The following is a 21,304-nucleotide window of genomic DNA, read 5'->3' as shown; positions in this document are numbered from 1 at the left end:
TGGAAGAAGTGGTCATTTCATCTCAGCAAACCTCATTATCATGTAATGAGATTTGCCAGTGGAGAAAACACATTATTGCTCACAATGGTAGATTTCAGGTGTCATCTTCATATGAAAGATATGCAGAGTGTCACATTTAAAAATGGCTCTGCACTACTTGATGGTGATTAAGTGATATAAACGGAACTGAATTTACTGGTGTGAGACAGATTGCATGCATTATGCAGATGCAGAAATGCATAGATAAACACAAAAGTGTGAGCGAGGTTTCAGGGAGCAGAAACATATCTCTTTCATTCATCACTTATCAAAAAGTAAGTTCCACATAGCCGAGTGACCTTTTACCAAGAGTATGGAAGTACAATTTTATTAAGGCAAGACTGCCAGCATCAATAGTCCTTGGATGTCTCATGGACTTAAACAAGTTAAACACTAAAGACTGGGATTCAGGTCTGCCTAAATCTGAATACTTTATTAATAAGTCTGAGAGTTCAAAAACCATAGAAATTGAGATTAGTGCAAGTATCTGAGCAACCAAATCGTACAGATAATCCTAGTAGGTAGAATTTGATAAAAGCATAAAAATCTACTTTTGATAGAATGGAGCAGCACTGCAGCAATGATGATGTTTTATGAATGACAGAAATGATTGACTAAAGAAGTGTTGCAAGATTTATAGCTCAGGCTGCTGCCATGGGTGACTTCAGTGTTACTTACAGAGGATGATGGAATTAGATGTCAGGATTTGCGTATCAAAAGGAAAAGTGTGAAAGTTCTTGAGCTGTGCCTGAAATTCTGCTAAAAGCAATTCCAGTAGTGAAGTTATTTATAGAATCACATTTGTGAAATGTAACATCCTTCTACCCTCAATGACAACTATTATCTGCTGTATTATTTGTGGGTTGTAGAACAAGGAAAGCGAGCAACAAAACAGCAGAATATTGCAGAATATGGAAGGTCAATAAAAAATCACAAAGCGACCAGAAATTCTAATGCAAAGGTAAAGAAGCAGATTCCATTCTGAAGGAAGCAAAACATAAAAAATTTCTACAACAATAAAGGCAGATACATTTGTAATTTGAGAATAACACAACTGGGTTCACTTATAATATGAGGTTTTAAAAAAAAGCTCTCTGATGACTTGTTGGCTAAGGTTTGGTTTTGTTAGAAATCAGTTATTTTCATAGTGTTGGGTTCACATTAACTATGCAACTGTTTAATATTAATATATTCTGGTCAGGTTAAGTTGGTTTAGAATGTGAGAAGCCTTAGAAAAACCTTAAGAAAAGGGGAAAATATGTATTCTGTATGTATGCTGCAATGCAAAAAAGATGAGAAGAAGAAAACTAAAGTAAATAAAAATACAGATGGCTTATTGTTAATATCAACATAAGTGAGAAAGTTTGTATTTTTTTGTTAATTGCAAGGAAACATATACAGTACTGAATGCCTTTTTTACATTCTTTATGATCGTCTGCAATGGACTTGTTCCTAGCCAAATATTATCGAAAGGTGCTCCAGCAAATTCATCAATGAACTGGGGATAAATGAATACAATAGTTGATGGAAGGATGGATGGATGATAGAAACATAGTACAAGAGCAAATGTTAGCCCTTAGCTAAAATACAAAGACAGCTTTTGGGCTTTATCAATCTTAGGTAAATCCAGAGATGTTAAATATTCCTACTCATTTTTTTTACTATTTGTATTCCTGACACATTATTTTTCCAAATACATTTGCCTTGCAAGTGTCACTAAGATCTGGCACTGCCAACTCTGGTGCACCATAAGGCAGAGTCAGTCATACATCCATTGCAACAATTGAGTTTAAAGACCTCCTTGAACCGTCACCTTATCGTGGTGGAGGGGTTTGCGTGTCCCAATGATCCTAGGAGCTATGTTGTCCGGGGCTTTATGCCCCTGGTAGGGCCACCCAAGGCAAACTGGTCCTAGGTGAGGGATGAGACAAAGAGCGGTTTAATAAACCTCTAATGAAGAATAAAAACCTTGGACGACGCTTTCCCTTGCCCGACGCTGGTCACCGGGCCCCCTCTGGAGCCAGGCCTGGAGGTGGGGCTCGATGGCGCCTGGTGGCCGGGCCTGCACCCATGGGGCTCGGCCGGGCACAGCCCGAAGAGGTTATGTGGGTCCTCCTCCCCATGGGCTCACCACCTATGGGAGGGGCCAAGGAGGTTGGGTGCAGTGTGAGTTGGGTGGTGGCGAGGCGGGACCTTGGCGGTCTGATCCTCGGCTACAGAAACTGGCTCTTGGGACGTGGAATGTCACCTCTCTGAAGGGGAAGGAGCCTGAGCTAGTGCGCGAGGTCGAGAGGTTCAGGCTAGATATAGTCGGACTCATCTCGACGCACAGCTTGGACTCTGGAACCAATATCCTTGAGTGGGGCTGGACTCTCTACCACTCTGGAGTTGCCCCCGGTGAGAGGCGCCGAGCAGGTGTGGGCATACTTATTGCCCCCACTGAGCCTGTGCATTGGGGTTTACCCCGTGGGCGAGGGTGGCCTCCCTCCCCTTCGGGTGGGGAAGGGTCCTGACTGTTGTTTGTGCGTATGCGCCAACAGCAGTTTGGAGTATCCACCCTTTTGGAGTCTCTGGAGGGGTTGCTAGAGGGCATACCTTCTGGGATTCCCTCGCTTTGCTGGGAGACTTCAATGCTCACGTGGGCAATGACAGTGAGACCTGGAAGGGCGTGATTGGGAGGAATGGCCCCGATCTGAACCCGAGCGTGTTTTGTTATTGGACTTCTGTGCTCGTCATGGATTGTCCATAACGAACACCATGTTCAAGCATAAGGGTGTTCATATGTGCACTTGGCACCAGGACACCCTAGGCCTCAGGTCGATGATCGACTTTGTGGTCGTGTCGCCGGACTTGCGCCATATGTCTTGGACACTCGGGTGAAGAGAGGGGCGGAGCTGTCAACTGATCACCACCTGGTGGTGAGTTGGCTTCGATGGTGGGGGAAGATGCCGGTCAGACCTGGTAGGCCCAAACGTGTTGTGAGGGTCTGCTGGGAACGGCTGGCAGAGTCCCCTGTCAGAAGTAGCTTCAACTCCCACCTCCGCAGAACTTCAACCACGCCCCGAGGGAGGTGGGGACATTGAGTCCGAATGGGCCATGTTCCGTGCCTCTATTGTTGAGGCGGCTGACCGGAGCTGTGGCCGCAAGGTGGTCGGTGCCTGTCGTGGCGGCAATCCCGAACCCGCTGGTGGACACCGCGTGAGGGATGCCGTCAAGCTGAAGAAGGAGTCCTATAGGACTTTTTGTCCTGTGGGTCTCTGGAGGCAGCTGATAGGTACCGCAGGCCAAGCGAACGCTGCTTCGGTTGTTGCTGAGGCAAAACTCGGGCATGGGAGGAGTTTGGAGAGGCCATGGAGAGCGACTTTCGGACGGCTTCGAGGAGATTCTGGTCCACCGTCCGCGCCTCAGGAGGGGAAGCAGTGCAGTGTCAACACCGTATATGGTGGGGATGGTGCGCTGCTGACCTCACTCGGACGCTAGGGTCGGTGGGAGGAGTACTTCAAGACCTCCTCAATCCCACTAACATGCCTTCCACGAGGAAGCAGAGCCTGGGGACTCTGAGGTGGGCTCTCCCATCTCTGGGACTGAAGTCACCGAGGTGGTCAAAAACTCCTTGGTGGCAGGGCCCCGGGGTGGATGAGATCGCCGAGTTCCTTAAGGCTCTGGATGTTGTAGGACTGTCTTGGTTGACACGCCTCTGCAACATCGCATGGACATCGGGACAGTGCCTCTGGATTGGCAGACCGGGGTGGTGGTCCCCTCTTTAAAAGGGGACGGAGGGTGTGTTCCAACTATAGAGGGATCACACTCCTCAGCCTCCCTGGAAAAGTCTATTCGGGGTTCTGGAGAGGAGGGTCCGCCGGATAGTGAACCTCGGATTCAGGAGGAACAGTGTGGTTTTAGCCCTGGTCGCGGAACAGTGGACCAGCTCTTCACCCTTAGCAGAGTCCTGAGGGTGCATGGGAGTTTGCCCGACCGGTCTACATGTGTTTTGTGGACTTGGAAAAGGCATTGACCGTGTCCCTCGGGAATCCTGTGGGGGTGCTCCGGGAGTATGGGGTACCGGACCCCTGATAAGAGCTGTTCGGTCTCTGTACAACCGTGTCAGAGCTTGGTCCGCATTGCCGCAGTAAGTCGAGCCCGCTTCCAGTGAGAGTTGGACTCCGCCAGGGCTGCCCTTTGTCACCATTCTGTTCATAACTTTTATGGACAGAATTTCTAAGCGCAGCCAGGGTGTTGAAGGGGTCCGTTTGGTGGACTCAGGATTGGGTCACTGCTTTTGCAGATGATGTTGTCCTGTTTGCTTCATCAGGCCGTGATCTTCAGCTCTCTCTGGATCGGTTCGCAGCTGAGTGTGAAGCGGCTGGGATGAGAATCAGCACCTCCAAATCCGAGCATGGTCCTCAGCCGGAAAAGGGTGGAGTGCCCTCTCAGGGTTGGGGGAGAGATCCTGCCCCAAGTGGAGGAGTTCAAGTATCTCGGGTCTTGTTCACGAGTGAGGGAAGAATGGAGCGTGAGATCGACAGGCGGATCGGTGCGGCATCTGCAGTAATGCGGGCTCTGCATCGGTCTGTCGTGGTGAAAAAGGAGCTGAGCCGTAAGGCAAAGCTCTCAATTTACCAGTCGATCTACGCTCCTACCCTCACCTATGGTCATGAGCTATGGGTAGTGACCGAAAGAACGAGATCGCGAATACAAGCGGCTGAAATGAGTTTCCTCCGCAGGGTGTCTGGGCTTTCCCTTAAAGATAGGGTGAGAAGCTCAGTCATCCGGGAGGGGCTCAGAGTAGAGCCGCTGCTCCTCCGCATCGAGAGGAGTCAGATGAAGTGGCTCGGCATCTGATCAGGATGCCTCCTTGACGCCTCCCTGGTGAGGGGTTCCGGGCACGCCCAACCGGGAGGAGGCCCCGGGGAAGACCCAGGACACGCTGGAGGGACTATGTCTCCCGGCTGGCCTGGGAACGCCTTTGGGATTCTCCCGAAGAGCTGGAAGAAGTGGCCGGGAGAGGGAAGTCTGGGCCTCTCTGCTTAAGCTGCTGCCCCCGCGACCCGACCTCGGATAAGCGGAAGAGGATGGATGGATGGATGGAGTTTAAAGACACCAACTACATCAAATAAACATTATTTAGATTTTGATTTGGAAGGAAAGCATATAACCAAAAAAACACAGATGGACACATGGAAACCTTACAGTACTCACACTATTAGGCTAGGGTTCAAATACAGGTCTCTAAAAGCAATAAAGCAGCATCTTTATACATCATACTGCATTGCTGTCTATTAAAAAACCACTCAAGCTAAAAAACTTTAGCACTCACCCCTAACATTACAAAATGCTTTTTTAACCATTTGCTCATAGCACATATCAAGATAAGCATAGCAGACACATACCTCAAGCAAAACAATACTCATTGGAGAATACGGCTTAACATTAATTTGGAATTTGAAACCATCATCCCCTGAAGCTATCAGTGAGCCTCATGTACCTTGGACTCCCTCCTAAGTAGACCACACATTATCAGATTTGGTGAATTCACATGTAAAATCTCACTTTAAACACTAAGCACCACCGAGATGTGTGTTTAAACTATCTCAGACCCAAAAAAACTGGAACAAAACTGGAGCAATATTATAGCAAATGACTCCTTACCATCACACTTTATTTTATTATTTACATTATTGTTTACTTTATTATTTACATCTAGGACAGTTGCAGAACAGTTAACTCACATGTAGTTATTCACTTTTAACAATTATGCTCAGCTGTACTTCTTTGGGTTCTGGGAGAAAAACTGAACAAAACCCTACACTGTTACAGAGAAAACATGCACAGTCAAACAGCGACACTGGATTCATGAGACAGTAAGCTATAATGACTATGATACCAAATCAGTGCTTGAAATGAAATCAAATTGGTAATGATATTTTTACGTTTAACTGAAGAGCCAGGGGTGTATTGGCTTATGTAGGCTTAGCAGGGTAGGGGATTCTCACTGGTACACTAAGAAATGTTGACAGTACACTAAGTAGAAATTCAAAGAGGTGCTACTACTGCATACCAATAAGTACTGTCCCACTTCAAGTACTGCTATAAATGTAGAAACACAGAAGTAATAATAATGTCACTATAAAGTTCTTACTCACTTTGGAAAAACACTTTATAATCTAAAATTTCCTTACTTGATATTAGAAATAACATAGTACATCTCCCCAACACTGCGGATCATCCTAAGCCCCAGTACTCCGTTATAAACAAATTAAATTCTTTTACCGGGATAGATTTACCTGATTTACATAGCATAATCTCTCAACTGAAACCCTCCACCTGCGTCCTTGACCCAATACCAACAAGTTTTTTCAAAGAAGTATCAGGCGTGCTAATTGACAATATTCTTGACATTGTAAACTCATCATTAGATACGGGGTCTTTCCAGACTATCTTATGACTGCTGTAGTTAAACCCCTACTCAAGAAAAAAAATCTTGACCCCTCTGTTTTTGAAAATTTTAGACCCATCTCTAACCTGCCCTTCTTAAGTAAAATTCTAGTGAAGGCAGTCATTATGCAGTTAAATGACCATCTCAATAAACATGCTATTCTTGATAAATTTTAGTCAGGTTATAGAACAAATCACAGCACAGAAACTGCACTCGTTAAAGTAGTAAATGACTTGCGGGTAAATGCAAACAGAGGCCATTTATCTGTTCTCATCCTCTTAGATCTGAGTGCTGCATTTGACACCATTGATCACAACATTCTTAGAAATCGCCTTAGTCAATGGGTGGGCCTACCATCATCACACTGGCAATGTCTTAAATTGGTTTGAATCCTACCTGACAGGGAGAAAATTCTTTGTTAGTTGTGGTAATTACAACTCACACATTACAAGAAACATGATATCCGATATGGTGTTCCACAAGGCCCTATCCTGGGTCCTCTGCTCTTCTCAATCTACATGCTTCCGTTAGGTCAGATTATCTCGAGGCACAACGTGAGCTACCACAGCTATGCTGATGACACACAGCTGTACTTATCAATAGCACCTGATGACACCGACTCTCTCGATTCACTAACACAATGTCTTACTTGTATTTCTGAATGGATGAATAGTAATTTTCTCAAGCTAAATAAAGAGAAAACTGAAATTTTAGTGATTGGCAATAATGGATTCAATGAGGTTATCAGAAATAAACTTGATGCATTAGGATTAAAAGTCAAGACGGAAGTAAAAAACTTTGGGGTAACTGTTGACTGTGACCCTAATTTTAAATTGCATATTCATCAGACCACTAGGACAGCATTTTTTCACTTAAGAAACAAAGCAAAACTTAGACCTCTTATATCATTTAAAGATATTGAGAAATTAATTCACGCATTTGTTTTCAGTCGACTAGATTACTGTAACGCACTCCTCTCAGGACTACCCAAAAAAGACATAAATCGTTTGCAACAAGTGCAGAATGCAGCTGCTAGAATCCTAACTAGGAAAAGAAAATCCAAACACATTTCTCCAGTCTTGATGTCACTACACTGGTTACCTGTGACTTTCAGAATTGACTTTAAAATTCTGCTTATGGTTTATAAAGCCTTAAATAATCTCGCTCCATCTTATATATCAGAATGTCTGACACCCTATATTCCAAATCATAACCTTAGATGCTCAAATGAGTGTCTCCTTAGAATTCCAAAAGCAAAACTTAAAAGAAGTGGTGAGGCGGCCTTCTGCTGCTATGCACCTAAAATCTGGAATAGCCTGCCAATAGGAATTCGCCAGGCTAATACAGTAGAGCACTTTAAAACACTGCTGAAAACACATTACTTTAACATGGCCCTCTCATAATTTAACTTTAATTTAATCCTGAAACTCTGAATGTTCAATTCATTATAATAACTATTCATGGTGGCTCTAAAATCCGTACTAACCTCTACTCTCTCTTCTGTTTCTTTTTCCGGTTTCTTTGTGGTGGCGACCAGCACCACCACCACCTATTCAAAGCATCATGATGCTCCAACATTGATGGACTAAAAGCCAGAAGTCTACATGACCATCATCACCAAGTCCTTCCGTGAGAACCCTAAATACAAAGAGGACTGTTTCATTTATATTAGGTAGATTGCCCAGAGGGGACTGGGCGGTCTCATGGTTTGGAATCCCTACAGATTTTATTTTTTCTCCAGCCGTCTGGAGTTTTTTTTTGTTTTGTTTTTTCTGCCCTCCCTGGCCATTGGTCCTTACTCTTATTCTATATTAATTAATGTTGACTTATTTTTCTTACTGTCTTTTATTTTTCTATTCTTCATTATGCAAAGCACTTTGAGCTACTGTTTGTATGAAAATGTGCTATATAAATAAATGTTGTTGTTGTTGCTTGAAAAAGACACTTGACACACAGTTGAGGACAACTGAAGTGCTATATGCCTATAACATATTCTTCTCTACAACTGTGACATCATTCACTTCAAAGACTTAAGCTATGGTACTACCAAGTTTTCAAATTTATAAATGGGACACAAATAAAGATATGTACTCTGAAACTAAGGAAGGAATTATAAGGCAGTGTAACTGTACCTGCTTGATTAGGCAATGGAAAGGAAATCCTTCTCAAGTTCTATATTTTGATATGGGCACCTGCCAGTAGCAATTATTGCCACCTAACCAGTAATCTATTAGGTCATCTCCAACTTAAAATATGGTACTAAATAAGAACACTTTACAGTTACTGTCACTTGTTCTGTCTTTGACCTATATGATATTTAACTAAGGGAAATCACATGGCATATGGATATTAAAAGATCTGTTGACAAATGTGCTTGCATCCTTTGAACAGTTATGTTTTAAACACAATTTCCAGTACCACAGTTCTTCTACTATATACAAATTGTAATTTTTTCTAAAAGAAACCTAAACAGCTTTCCTAATCATTCTTCAACATCCAGGTTTGAAACTATACGGTATTACCTATACCTGAGCTGATCTAGAGAACATTGAGATAGGATCTTTTAATTAGAACTTCAGGTAATAAATGGAACTCAGCCATTTACGAAAACACTTTTCAGCAATCTATGCAAAGTGAGATGCACATTAGGAAAAACACACTTGGACTAGGATTACTCAAAATATATTTGACAAGACACAAATCCAATCTTCATAACTCAACAGGAAAATAAAATCTTATTTTGATTACATTTTTAAAAAATCTCATCTCTTTGATGAAAAATTCAAACTTTTTGTTACAATCTGGCAAGAATTATTATCACTATTCTAAAATAATCAAACTGAGCATCTGCTAACCATTTTGATGTCTTAGTACCCCTGGGGGATTTCTGCATATTAGATGTTCACAGCTCTCCAGTGCAAGTATATGATGGGTATTGAGACTGATATAAAGTACAACTGTATGAAATATAGAGTTGATTTTATTCTTCATTAATTATTTTTATTATTGATAATGTAACTTTATAAAACCAATGATAATAATAACAATAATAATGTCTTCAAAATCCCAACTCTGCCTACTCTTGTTGTTGACCTGGCAATGTTCTTGTCAATGTCTCGCTAATACCTTGGATGACCATCATACTCAGAAGAGATATATTATCAAATTGAGAATGGTTAACAGAATAATGGGACTGGCTTTTGAGCTAGATTAGCAAACCATGAATACACAAAGTTAAAGAAATCAGATACATAGTGTCAACAAGATTGTTCTAAATAGAGAGAATGATGCTGCATTTGGCATGGGAGTAAGTTTGGTATCTCAGGTCATGATCCCAAGAAATCCTCATCAACCAGCTAAACAATCAATTGCTCACAACAAATCAGATAGTACCCTAACTCAGACTATGGTTCAAAATGGCATATCTGATCAAACGTCGTCATTGTCTGGACTTAAAGAAAAGAAATCAGGACAACAATGGACCATAGAGCAATATAAAGAATTAATGTGGTGCTTTTACAATGCTGATATGGCAAAGATCAAAGGTGGCATTGTAAAAGGTACATATACTGTTTGGAGGAATAGAAATCCAGACATCTTCACGAACTTGAACCCTGATACCTTAGTGATTCAAAGGTGGTTCATAGTCAACAAAAAGAAGATCACGGACATCAAACTTGAACAAATTGAGGCTGATGTCAAACGAACACTCCAAACTGAGACCTCAGATACCTCCAATACTACTCTGCTGTTATACAACAACAACTGATAACAGTCTAACTACTGTAGAACAGACAAAAACATCAGTTAGCAGCATCAATGAGGAAGCATTAGAGGTGGAGCAGCGTATCAATCAAAAACTGCTCAATATAAAGAGTTTCACAAGAAACTGAATAAGGTCAAACCCATTAGAGCTGTAAGGTATCAAATCACTTTAGGCTACATCACTTTAGGGGGAATAGCATGAGGTAACTTCTTGAATCTCAGTGACGTCAATCAGCTTATTTATGCAGCTGCTGCAGTTATTGCTGGTGAGGATAAATAGATGCCAAAGACTGCTCATAAGAAACCGTCATAGAAGGAAAGGATTCGGAAGGCAAGAAAATCCTACAGGAAAGATCTCTATGTGATAAATGAGTTCAAAAAAGGAGTCCCAACATGCCAGGTCTGCATGAAGTTAGACAAGATTAAGAATAGGCACAAAGCAGACAAAGAAATTATTGACATACTGCACTAAAACATAAAAATGAATCTCCAGGCAAAGCTCAACGGTAGAGACGGTACATGAAGAGAAGTAATCACTGTAATCAGAATAAGATCTTCAACGTAGATGCTAAAAGTTTTATCATTAGTTGAACAACCAAAAAACAGATATTGCTAAATCTCTCTGTCAAGAACAAGTTACAATCTTCTGATGTGGAATCCTCAAAGATAATATCATCCACAATGGCAAAGTGCCTTGGATCAAACATTAGAGGAAGAACTATGAACATGTAAGACCAGAGGCATGGAAAAACTACACTGTTGATGAGATAGCTAAAGTCATGAAGCAAACTCACAACTGGAAATATCCTGGGCCAGATAAACTTCAAAACTTCTGGTCTAAAAAATTCACAGCTCTTCATGAAGCATTGACAAGAGCTCTTAATGACATTATGAATGACCCAAGAGGTATTCCTGTATGGTTAACAACTGGACCCACCTTCCTACTCTCAAAAGGTAAGAACTCAGAGGATCCAAACAGCTATCATCTGATTACTTGTCTACCAACAACCTACAAGATCCTGTCAGCTACTCTAAAAAACAGGATATATAATTACTTACTCAAAAATGGTATCCTCCCAGATTTTGCGGAAAGGATGTAGAACGGCTTCCAGAGGACATAAAGATCAGTTGTTAGTGAGTACAATAGTAGTATTTATGGTGAAAAAACATCTAAAAAATCTAGTTATGGCATGGATAGACTACAGGTAGGCATTTGACAGTTTGCTGTATACCTGGATAGTAGCAGTCATGGAGATCTATCGAGTTTGTCCAACTAATACTTGATTTGTTGAGGCATCCATGAAAGAATGGAAGATTGAAATGAGTCTTTATTACACCAGAGGCCAAATCAAGACAAATAAGGAATATTTCAAGGCAATTTCTTGTCCCCCTTGTTGTTCTGTTTAGTTTGTTTAGTTTATATCTTATTCAATGTCATTAATATAAATTAGAAAATGTAAAGGCCCAAGTAGATATCCCTGAAGTACACCACTGAAGATCTAACTTCATGTAGTGCATTCTGCACTTATATAGTCTTTTTCTTCAGGATATTAACTTGAGGTCAACTTTTATAATTTACGTCTCATGCCAATACTGTACTAAGTCTTCAAGAAAGTCAAATTATGCCCGACGTGTCCATTTTGAAATGCCTAATAGATTAGTTTACCAGGGCCCTCCCCTCATAAAGCTCTGCAGGCAGTTTATAGGTTTACTAGACATTAAGCCCGTTACAATAACGGGCGCTAGAACAGTATTGCATAAACATTAGTAGGAACAGTCTATATTAAATGGCAAGGGACCTTGACCTCATTCTGTTTCTTGTCTTAATTTTTTTTTGTCAAAAATATTTTTGCAAGAAGCCTAAAGTAAAATAATAATTAAAATAAAAGAGAAACGTATATGACAATACAGTAAGTATAATTAATGTTGTCTTAGTGTAAAACTGTAACAATATGTAAGACACAATATCTGAAGAAGATATGTAGGTAAAATGTTCTTTTTTTTACCTCATGAAATTTTTCTATACAATTTCATTATAGACAACATTTCTTGTAAATATTCTGTCTGAGTTTGGCAACAGTTTGCATTCATCAGGACCATCTACAACCTTGGCAACAACATCTGGAAAACTTCTAACTTTTGATAATGCAACATATATCTGACTGTGGCTGAATACTGGTTCTGGCAAGTAAATGCCAGCTATTTCTAAGGTTTGCTCTTCTGAGTCTTTCTCTTTTAGCATTTTTCTGACGGTCATTTTCTTTTTCTTCAATCGATCTACTTGCTCATATTTTTCTTTGTATTTCAGCCTTTCTTTTGTTGATGTTTACTTGTTGAGCTGACCGTTCTTCCAGGAGATGTTGCTTATATAGGATTTGATTGTCCGTGTCTTTTGTCCTACTTGACGTGTCCTTTTTTTTGGGTGGCATGTTGTTAGTAGATACGTCTGTAATATATTCTTTTACAGTAATACTGGCTTGTATGTGGCTGTAATATGCATCAATGTATTATGTGTCTTTAATTTTCTCTCACAGTAATACTGGTTGTATTTCCGTAAAATGCCTGTAATTTTCTCTGACAGTAATACTGGCTTTGTTGTCCGTAATATGACTTTAATTTTCTATCACAACATTGGGCAATCAGCAGAGTGTCCCCAGCAAATGATGTAATGTGTGGCGTGTAGCTGATAATCGTGCCCGTGGCGTCTTCCCAGCAAGTACTGTTTAGTTCCTCTGCAAGTATTTTAATCTGTGCTGGCATGCAGCTGATTATTGTATGTGTGGGTCTCCGCAGCAACGGATTTTATGTGCGTGGCCACGACTACCCAATCAGCACTCTCCCCAGCAATGTTGTCCTTTATTTCTTATCATGCGCGGCCGTGGCAAGGCCATTCACTGTTTGCCCAGCTTCCAGTGTGTGTGCTTAATTTACTTATCATGCGCGGCAGCAGCTAGGCCATTCAATGTGTGTCCAGCTTCCAGTGTGTGTGTGTGTGTGTCCACGGTGCCGTGTGCAAGGGCGGGGCACGGTGCGATTCACAGTGCGGCCCGCGCATGCACACTTCACCAGAAGAGACACACACGGACACCTGGACACACACAGGGGTTTTATTAAAGAGGATCATGCGTGGCAGCGACTAGGCCATTCACTGTGTGCCCAGCTTCCAGTGTGTGTATGTCCACGGGGCCTTGCGCATGGATGGGGCACGGTGCAATTCACGGTGCGGCCCACGCATGTGCACTTCACCAGAAGACACACACACACGGACACCTGGATGCACACAGGGGTTTTAATAAAGAGGATTGGGCCATTATTGTCATGTCTGCACAGTACAGTGAAATTTTTATTTTCATGTGGTAATCGTCATGCAACTCATTGACTCTCCGCAGCATCATGTTCAGCGAGTATAACTACCTTACCTAAAACTTCTGTGTTAACTACCCGAAAATTTTCAAACCACATGTGTCATAACCTTAGAATCAATAAATTACAAGGCCATGTTGCCAATTTATTCAGTTAATTCCACCCTTGGTGTTAACAGGAAAAGGCTGGTTGTCTGAAATCCACAGAAGTAATCAGTAACAGTTTTAAAATGTTTTCCACTCTGACAGCCTGCCAAAACAGCAACTGTAATTTGAAACATTTGGCTGGATAATTAATATTAATCAGACTATGGCTGGCTTCAAGCAAAAAAAGAAAACTACAAAATGAAAATATTTGTTGTGATGGGGAATATTAAAATATTATTGTAATAGTCTAAACATTGTAATACTGCAATACATATAAATAACATATAAAGAAAGACAAGTACAAAATATTGTCCTGTTGTGAATCTAGACCCTTTTTTCTGATTAATTTACTTAGCCTGATAAGCCATTTTTTTTCTGTAATCGAACATTTGTTTTCTGCTTGTTAATTCAGGAGTCTAGAATAGAACACAAGTAATACAAGTACAGAGGGACCGCGCTGGGAAGGATTTGCAGCAGGTTAGGGTGATAAAGGTTAAAGATAGAAACATACTCACAAGTGAGGAAGGTGTAAGAGTACTTTGAGAGCCTGATGAATGAAGAGAATGAGAGATAAAGAAGGCTTTATGATGTGGAGATAGTTAGTCAGGAAGTGCAACAGTTTACCAAGGAGGAAGTAGGGACAGCTATGAAGAGGATGAAGAATGGAAAGGCCATTGCTGCAGAGGACATATGGAAGCATGGAGGTGTTTAGGAGAGATGGCAGTGGAGTTTTTAACCAGATTGTTTAATTGAATCTTGGAAATTGAGAGGATGCCTGAGGAGTGGAGAAAAAATGTACTAGTACCGATTTTTAAGAGGGGATGTGCAGAGCTGTAGTAACTACAGGGGGATAAAATTGATGAGACACAGAATGAAGTTATGGGAAAGAGTAGTGGAAGCTAGGTTAAGAAGCGAGGTGATGATTAGTGAGCAGCAGCATGGTTTCATGCCAAGAAAGAGCACCACAGATGCAATGTTTGCTTTGAGGGTATAGATGGAGAAGTTTAGAGAAGGCCAGAAGGCATTGCATTGTGTCTTTGTGGACCTGGAGAAAGCATATGAGAGGGTACCGAGTGGAGTTGTGGTATTATATGAGGAAGTCAGGAGTGTCAGAGAAGTATGTAAGAGCTGTACATGATATGTATGAGAGAAATGTGACAGTGGTGAGGTCTGTGGTAGGAGTGACGGATGCATTCAAGGTGGAGGTGGGATTACATCACGGATCAGCTCTGAGCCCTTTCTTATTTGCAGTGGTGATGGACAGGTTGACAGATGAGATTAGACAGAAGTCCCCTTGGACTATGATGTTTGCTTATGACACTGTGATCTGTAGCGAGAGTAGGGAGCAGCTTGAGGAAACCCTGGAGAGGTGGAGATATGCTGTAGAGAAGACAGGAATAAAGTCAGTAGGAACAAGACAGAATACATGTGTGTAAATGAAAGGAAGGTCAGTGGAATAGTGAGGATGCAAGGAGTAGAGTTGGCGAAGGTGGATGAATTTAAATACTTGGGATCAACAATACAGAGTAATGGGAATTGTGGAAGAGAGGTGAAGAAGAGAGTTCAGGCAGGGTGGAATAGGTGGAGAAGAGTGTCAGGAGTAATTTGTGACAGACGGTTATTAGCAAGAGTGAAAGGTAAGGTGGATAGTAGGGAGATTAGCTACAGTATGTTATATGGGTTGGAGACGGTGGCACTGACCTGAAAACAGAAGAAAGAACTGCAGGTGGCAGAGTTAAAGGTGGTAAGATTTGCATTGGGTTTGACAAGGATGGATAAGATTAGAAATGAGTACATTAGATGGTCAGTTCAGGTTGGATAGTTGGGAGACAAAGTCAGAGAGGCGAGATTGTGTTGGTTTGGATATGTGCAGAGGAGAGATGCTGGGTATATTGGGAGAAGAATGTTAAGGATACAGCTGCCAGGCAAAAGGAAAAGAGGAAGGACTAAAAGAAGGTTTATGGATGTGGTGAGAAAGGACATGAAGGTGATGCGTGTAACAGAGCAAGATGTAGAGGACATGAAGATATGGAAAAAGAAGTTCCACTGTGGCAACTCCTAACGGAAGCAGCTGGAAGAAAAAGAACAATAGAATAGAATACAAGTAATATGTTTCCTTTTTATGCAACAGTGGAAGGATTGACATGAGGTTAAGAGATATTAAATACAATTAAATTACTCTTAAACGTCACATGTAAGTGGAACACTGGACCCTTGCCTGGCCAGAAATCCATAACTGAAGGATAGCATGGAAGGAGCCATAACCTAGCTGCGATGGGGCTGGACTGCTATCCTACTCAAAGAGAAAGATTAGTGGATGAAATAGGGGAGATTGCATATCAAGAACAGTTCGTCCCTGAGTACAATAAATGGCAGTGCTCTACTGGTGTGGACCCAGTATGGAATCTTGAAGGGATACATGGGAATTGTAGTCCTGAAGGGCTGCCCTATTTGGGTGCTCCTTTCAGGAGATTTCCTTCTGATCCAGAAGTGCTTCAGTTAGACTATATCCAGGTACCAGAAGTACTCCTGGAAATAACATGAAAACAAGTTGTCCAGTCTCCTTCAGTTGAGTTGGAGTCCGGAGGCAGAAGGCAAAGCTAACCTGGAAGAGGTAAAGGAGAAATTTGAACTGGAAGGTTGTACATTGATCTGTAAAAGGGTATTTTTGTGAAATAAAATCACTTATTTTGCACCTGGGACTGTTTTGGTGTGGTGTTTGTATATATATATATATATAGTGTAACAAAGGAGCTATATAGGTGCCTGACCCGACACAGAAAGACATGGAGGCACGTATAAAAAATACAAATGCTTTTATTTTTCTTCAGCTGTGGGACACGTCTTCCCAGTGCCACACAGCCCAAACACAGTCCCAAAGCACTAACACTAAATCACAACACACACTCCTCCACAAGCGTAGTCCTCCTCCTCCCGACCCTGGCTCCTCGAGTGGCGGTGGCTGGCCCTTTTTATAACCCACCCGGAAGTGTTCCAGGTGCTTGACCACCTGGTCCTAATTGCATCTCCGGGTGGGGCTGAAGATTCGTCCAGCCAGGCTGCTGAGTCCATGCAGCTCCCCCTAGTGGCCATCCGAGCACCCAACCAGGCTGTGGAGGACTCCATCTCCCATGGAGCCCTGCGGGTGGTTGGGGAATCACCGTCAGCCATGGAGGCTGCCACCAAGTGTCCCGGGGGAGGTACTGGAGTGCCCATGGTGGCTCCCCCGGAACGTAAGCTGCAGGGGCGTCCCTGCCGGGCATGCGACCCGGCTGTCCTTCACAGTATATATATATATATATATATATATATATATATTTAAAAGTAATTGCTTCCAAGAAATTGTTTTCTTCATCTTTGCAAAGGTGTAGCTTTATATTATAGCCAGGGCTTATTTCCTGGTTTTATTTTTTATTTCATTGTTGTTTTTGTCACTTTTTAATTATTAATTATTTATTGCTAATATTGCTATGTTTATTTATTATTTATTATTGCCATGGTTTCGGTCAAGTTTCTTCATGTTTAGATTTATGTAAAATTATGTTTTTATTTCATTATTTTCCATTCATTATTTAATTTATGACTTTTGTGTTCCTGTGTGTAATAGAGTGTTCTTTTATGTTTTGTTGGTGGTTCACCAAGAGGCAGGGCTACCCTGATGTCACCACTCCTAAACCCAGAGTCAAGGAAGCTCAACAGTGGCACATTCAGGTTGTGAAACTGTTCTATGTGAGTAGTTTTTCCTTATTGGATATACTGTTTTATTTTATTAGTTTTTTTTTCTTTCTGCTCTTGGATTATACTTTTGGTTTGTGTATTGGGACTTGTTTGCTGTGGACTGCCTTTTAGACAACTCCTTTTTCTACTTAGAAAATTTTTGTTATATTTTCTTTAATTAATAGATTTTCTTCATTTGTAAAGATTTTTTGGTGGATTGGTCTTTGCACACCAATGTTATTTTACTGTTTTCTGTCACTTGCGAGCTGTTATTTAACTTTTTTTTTTTTTTTTTTTTGAGGCTTAGAAACCTTAGGCCTGCAAGGTCAAGGCAAGCCAATGGATCTAGCTAGGATTAAGCCAGCTGGGGTGAGGCTGTCTTTCACACACTGCAACATGACACTCATTGCTATTGCTATTAGTTTAGGAGGTAGATGGAGTTTTGCCATCAGGAGAGAAGTTTGTTTGCAGCAGGAAAATTTTATACACAGGTTAAAGAAATGTACCCTATAAGCTCATAAACGAATAAAGAAGCCAAGGGATAGTATATGATAATCATTGCTACAGTCAATACTTTCACTCCAGCAATACAAAATACTAGTTCAGAATTCTGAAGGATCTCTAGAGCGATTAAAATTGAAAATGCTTTTGAAAAGATCTGTGGTGATGCATGTTAGGGGTTCGTGGTAGTTTAATGAAAAAGTGTGCACTCAGGGTCCAGGTGGGCATAGATGCACACAGTAGTATGAAGAAGTGGTCCTGATTTTAGTGAGTGAAACACAGGGACTCAGAAATGATTTTAAAGAGACTAATCTTGGATGTTTTAACCTTGAGGTTTTATCTTGTTTTGATTAATTATTTATTATCACTTTTAACTTCCACTTGTTTTTTAATTAATTATGTATTTAATGCTAAATACTGCACTGCACTTTATTTGATTTGTTAAACTTTGCATGGAACAAAAACTTTTGCACATTTAAATTAATCTTGCTGTTATGTGTCCTCATTACCCAGTCCATCTTGCTTTACCATTTATACCATCAGGGGAATGATGCCAGCTGTGGCGTACATATACATCACAAGTTCTTAAATCTATTGCTCATGAGGTTTGGGAAACTAAATCTCCAGTCGAATCACATCAAATGAAACTTAGGATATAAAGAATGAATGCAATCTGACAGAATCAAGTCAGCCTTCTTTCTGACTTGTGTATGACAGCTCAGTGACAGACAACTGCCTGCTGTCTCAGAACAGGATTAAGCAAATTCAAGGAAAAGGGGATGGCCTGTTTATTTATGCAGAATATATAATTATACAGCAAGATCACATGCTCATCAGATCACACGGTTTTAAGCTAGTGATCTTACAATATAGATCATTATTCAGTTTGTTCATTATTAGATGAAACAGTTAGGAGAGATATTTATGATCATTGAAATTAATTTCTTTTTAACATGCTCAGTGGTTACTTCTTTGATTGGGTCCATACATTTTACAAACCATTGTCTGATCTTCTCCTGCTTTGCTTTTGTAGTTTAGGAACAATCATTTTCCTCTAAACCCCATCAAGTGGTGATAATGTAAAGTTGCACACAGCATTCCGGGACTTAACTATATGCATGATGGATTGTTAAAAATGCAACTCTTTAATACCAATTAAACTGTAAAACCTAATAATAAACTCACCCAGCTCAAGGAGTTTTTTCACACAATCCGGTCTCTGAAAGCTGCATGCCACATAAAGAGGAGTCCCAAGCTGGGATGTTTCTTGGTCTATATTTACTCCATGTGCAAGTAGTATTTCCATGCATTCCCTGTGTCCTGAAAAAAAGGAAAATTATTTTCAATTACGCCTCTTCTTTCTCCTTTGTGACGCACAAAGTGCCAAGAGTTGCCATTCACATTTCAGTGGAATGGTGGCACAGCCCTGTTACTTTGTTCCAATGATGAAAACTGAAAGAAGCAAATCCTCGCACAAGAAGAAGAGACTGATATTTTCTAACAGCTATAAAAGCACAGCCTGTATGAAATGGTTGAGTGGGACTAACTCCCATTCAGGGAGTCCATAAAGAAAAGGCTTCAGTTTAGACAAGCATCCTTTGACTTTCCACATGTCTTTGGCTACCCAGTTGTAGATTTTAGACATACCAATTGTTTATACTATTTACCTGACTCATATAAATGGAGATTATTCACTTTGGTTTGAAGAAACACAGGCTATTTTCCTGAGATATTTCCTTTTGAACATTTCCAGCAGTTTAATACGTAGTGTGTAAAGCAGCATAATAAATACCTTAAAGCATTCATATTTACTTGAAGTGTAGCAGCAACACTAATATGTAATACAAAATTCAGGTTCAAAAGATGGACAATTGGCTCTTGGGCTCTTTAGAATCAAATGACAAATTTCTGACGTAAGTGGACAATGAAGAAAAGTTAATGGAAGAAAAGTATAACATTAAACAAAAATAAAGAGTTGCCAGTAAATCAAACACATGCATCTTTGTAATACGGAATTAACCAAAAAATGTACAAGACCATGGGGAAAAGGCACAAATGTATTGCATGCAATGAAACTACTGAGATTTTATCCCAGGTTCCTGGAGGTGTGAGTCAGCCACACTGAAGACTGTTCCACCATTACAATTGACCATTTACCCATCAGTACAGTATATACATGTATAGTTACCAGATGTGACTTGAATTTGTGTCAATGTTCTACCCAGAGCTACAATACAAAGAGTTTATACCATATGTTGCAGAAAGACATGTTGACACCCACTGCTGTGCATGTAGTTACTGCGATTATTTGAGTAATCATTCTCTCAAGATAACACACAAAAACTGGAAACTACTTAATAAACAAAACAACAAGTGATTAATATAATGACTCAAGTTTTAAAAATGGATGGATTCTGCGTCAGGACCAGCCTTGAAAGCAACTGAGGGCGAGAATGACAAATTTAGCGTCACTGGAGGTGGTAGAGCACATACTAATCAGTATAAACTCATGGGGTATATTTACTAATTTAACAGAAGTTCTCAAGTCTTACAGGTGGCGGCAGTGAAACCTGTTGCAGGGTATGTGGCCTACTGTTCTGTAGTATGATGGCCAGGCTACCTGAAGGTTGCATGACCTTTTAGGTGTGTACTGGGAAACAGTACTGCAGGAGTACCTGGGGATGGGATGGATGTGTTTCTGGAATGAAGATCCTATGAGTCTGAGAAGGCATTCCTAACCTAGAAAGTGATTGGAAAGTATACTTACCTTGACTGGCACTTAAGATCCCTCTCAGGCCATTACTTTAATGAGCATGACGTTGGAGTGACACATCTAAACAAGAGCTTGGCTAGTAAAAGGAATTAGGGCAAAAAAAAATTATAGAATAAGATATGCAACATGAGGCCGTGTTTAGCTTGGTAAAGGTGTGGGATGAGAATCAGCCACCCAAACTAATATATAGGGAGATTAATCTAAATAATGATGACTAGTGAGGCAGTACGTATGTTTTTTTCCTATTTGCAATAATGTTACTTCTTTTGTTCATTTTGTTCCATTTTTGTTATCTCAGTTAAGATGCCCCTTTCAATATCTTTGATCCCCATTGCCTTTCACTGTGGCCTCAGGGATGGTTAAAAGCAGCCCCCTTTCCACTTGTGGAATAATCTTACCTCTTTTTGCTGCCTCGTGAATTGGAGAAGGCAACTGGCATTCAAGCTGCGGCTTTGCTTTGTACTCAAGCAACACATTGACACAGGCAGCACTTCCGGAACAACAAGCATTGTATAAGGGTGTTACACCATCAATGGTGACTGAATTCACCTGGCATAAAGGAAG

At 41.0% G+C, this 21,304-nt stretch overlaps 1 protein-coding gene across 5 annotated transcripts in view; it reads right to left on the bottom strand.

Moving 5' to 3' along the window:
• Nucleotides 1-21,304, bottom strand: part of asb11 (ankyrin repeat and SOCS box containing 11) — a 127,561-nt gene that overhangs the window by 50,898 nt on the left and 55,359 nt on the right. For all 5 annotated transcript variants that reach the window (XM_039745065.1, XM_039745063.1, XM_039745061.1 and 2 more), the window contains exons 4-5: nt 21,139-21,289; nt 19,153-19,287 (exon numbers count right to left, since the gene is read on the bottom strand). In XM_039745065.1, the coding sequence (XP_039600999.1) occupies nt 19,153-19,287; nt 21,139-21,289 (286 nt within the window). The remainder of the gene's footprint in view (nt 1-19,152; nt 19,288-21,138; nt 21,290-21,304) is intronic.

This window comes from Polypterus senegalus, chromosome 2 (genome assembly GCF_016835505.1).
Source record: "Polypterus senegalus isolate Bchr_013 chromosome 2, ASM1683550v1, whole genome shotgun sequence".
NCBI classification, from domain to species: Eukaryota; Metazoa; Chordata; class Cladistia; order Polypteriformes; family Polypteridae; genus Polypterus; species Polypterus senegalus.
This window is presented reverse-complemented; position numbering and strand designations above follow the sequence as displayed.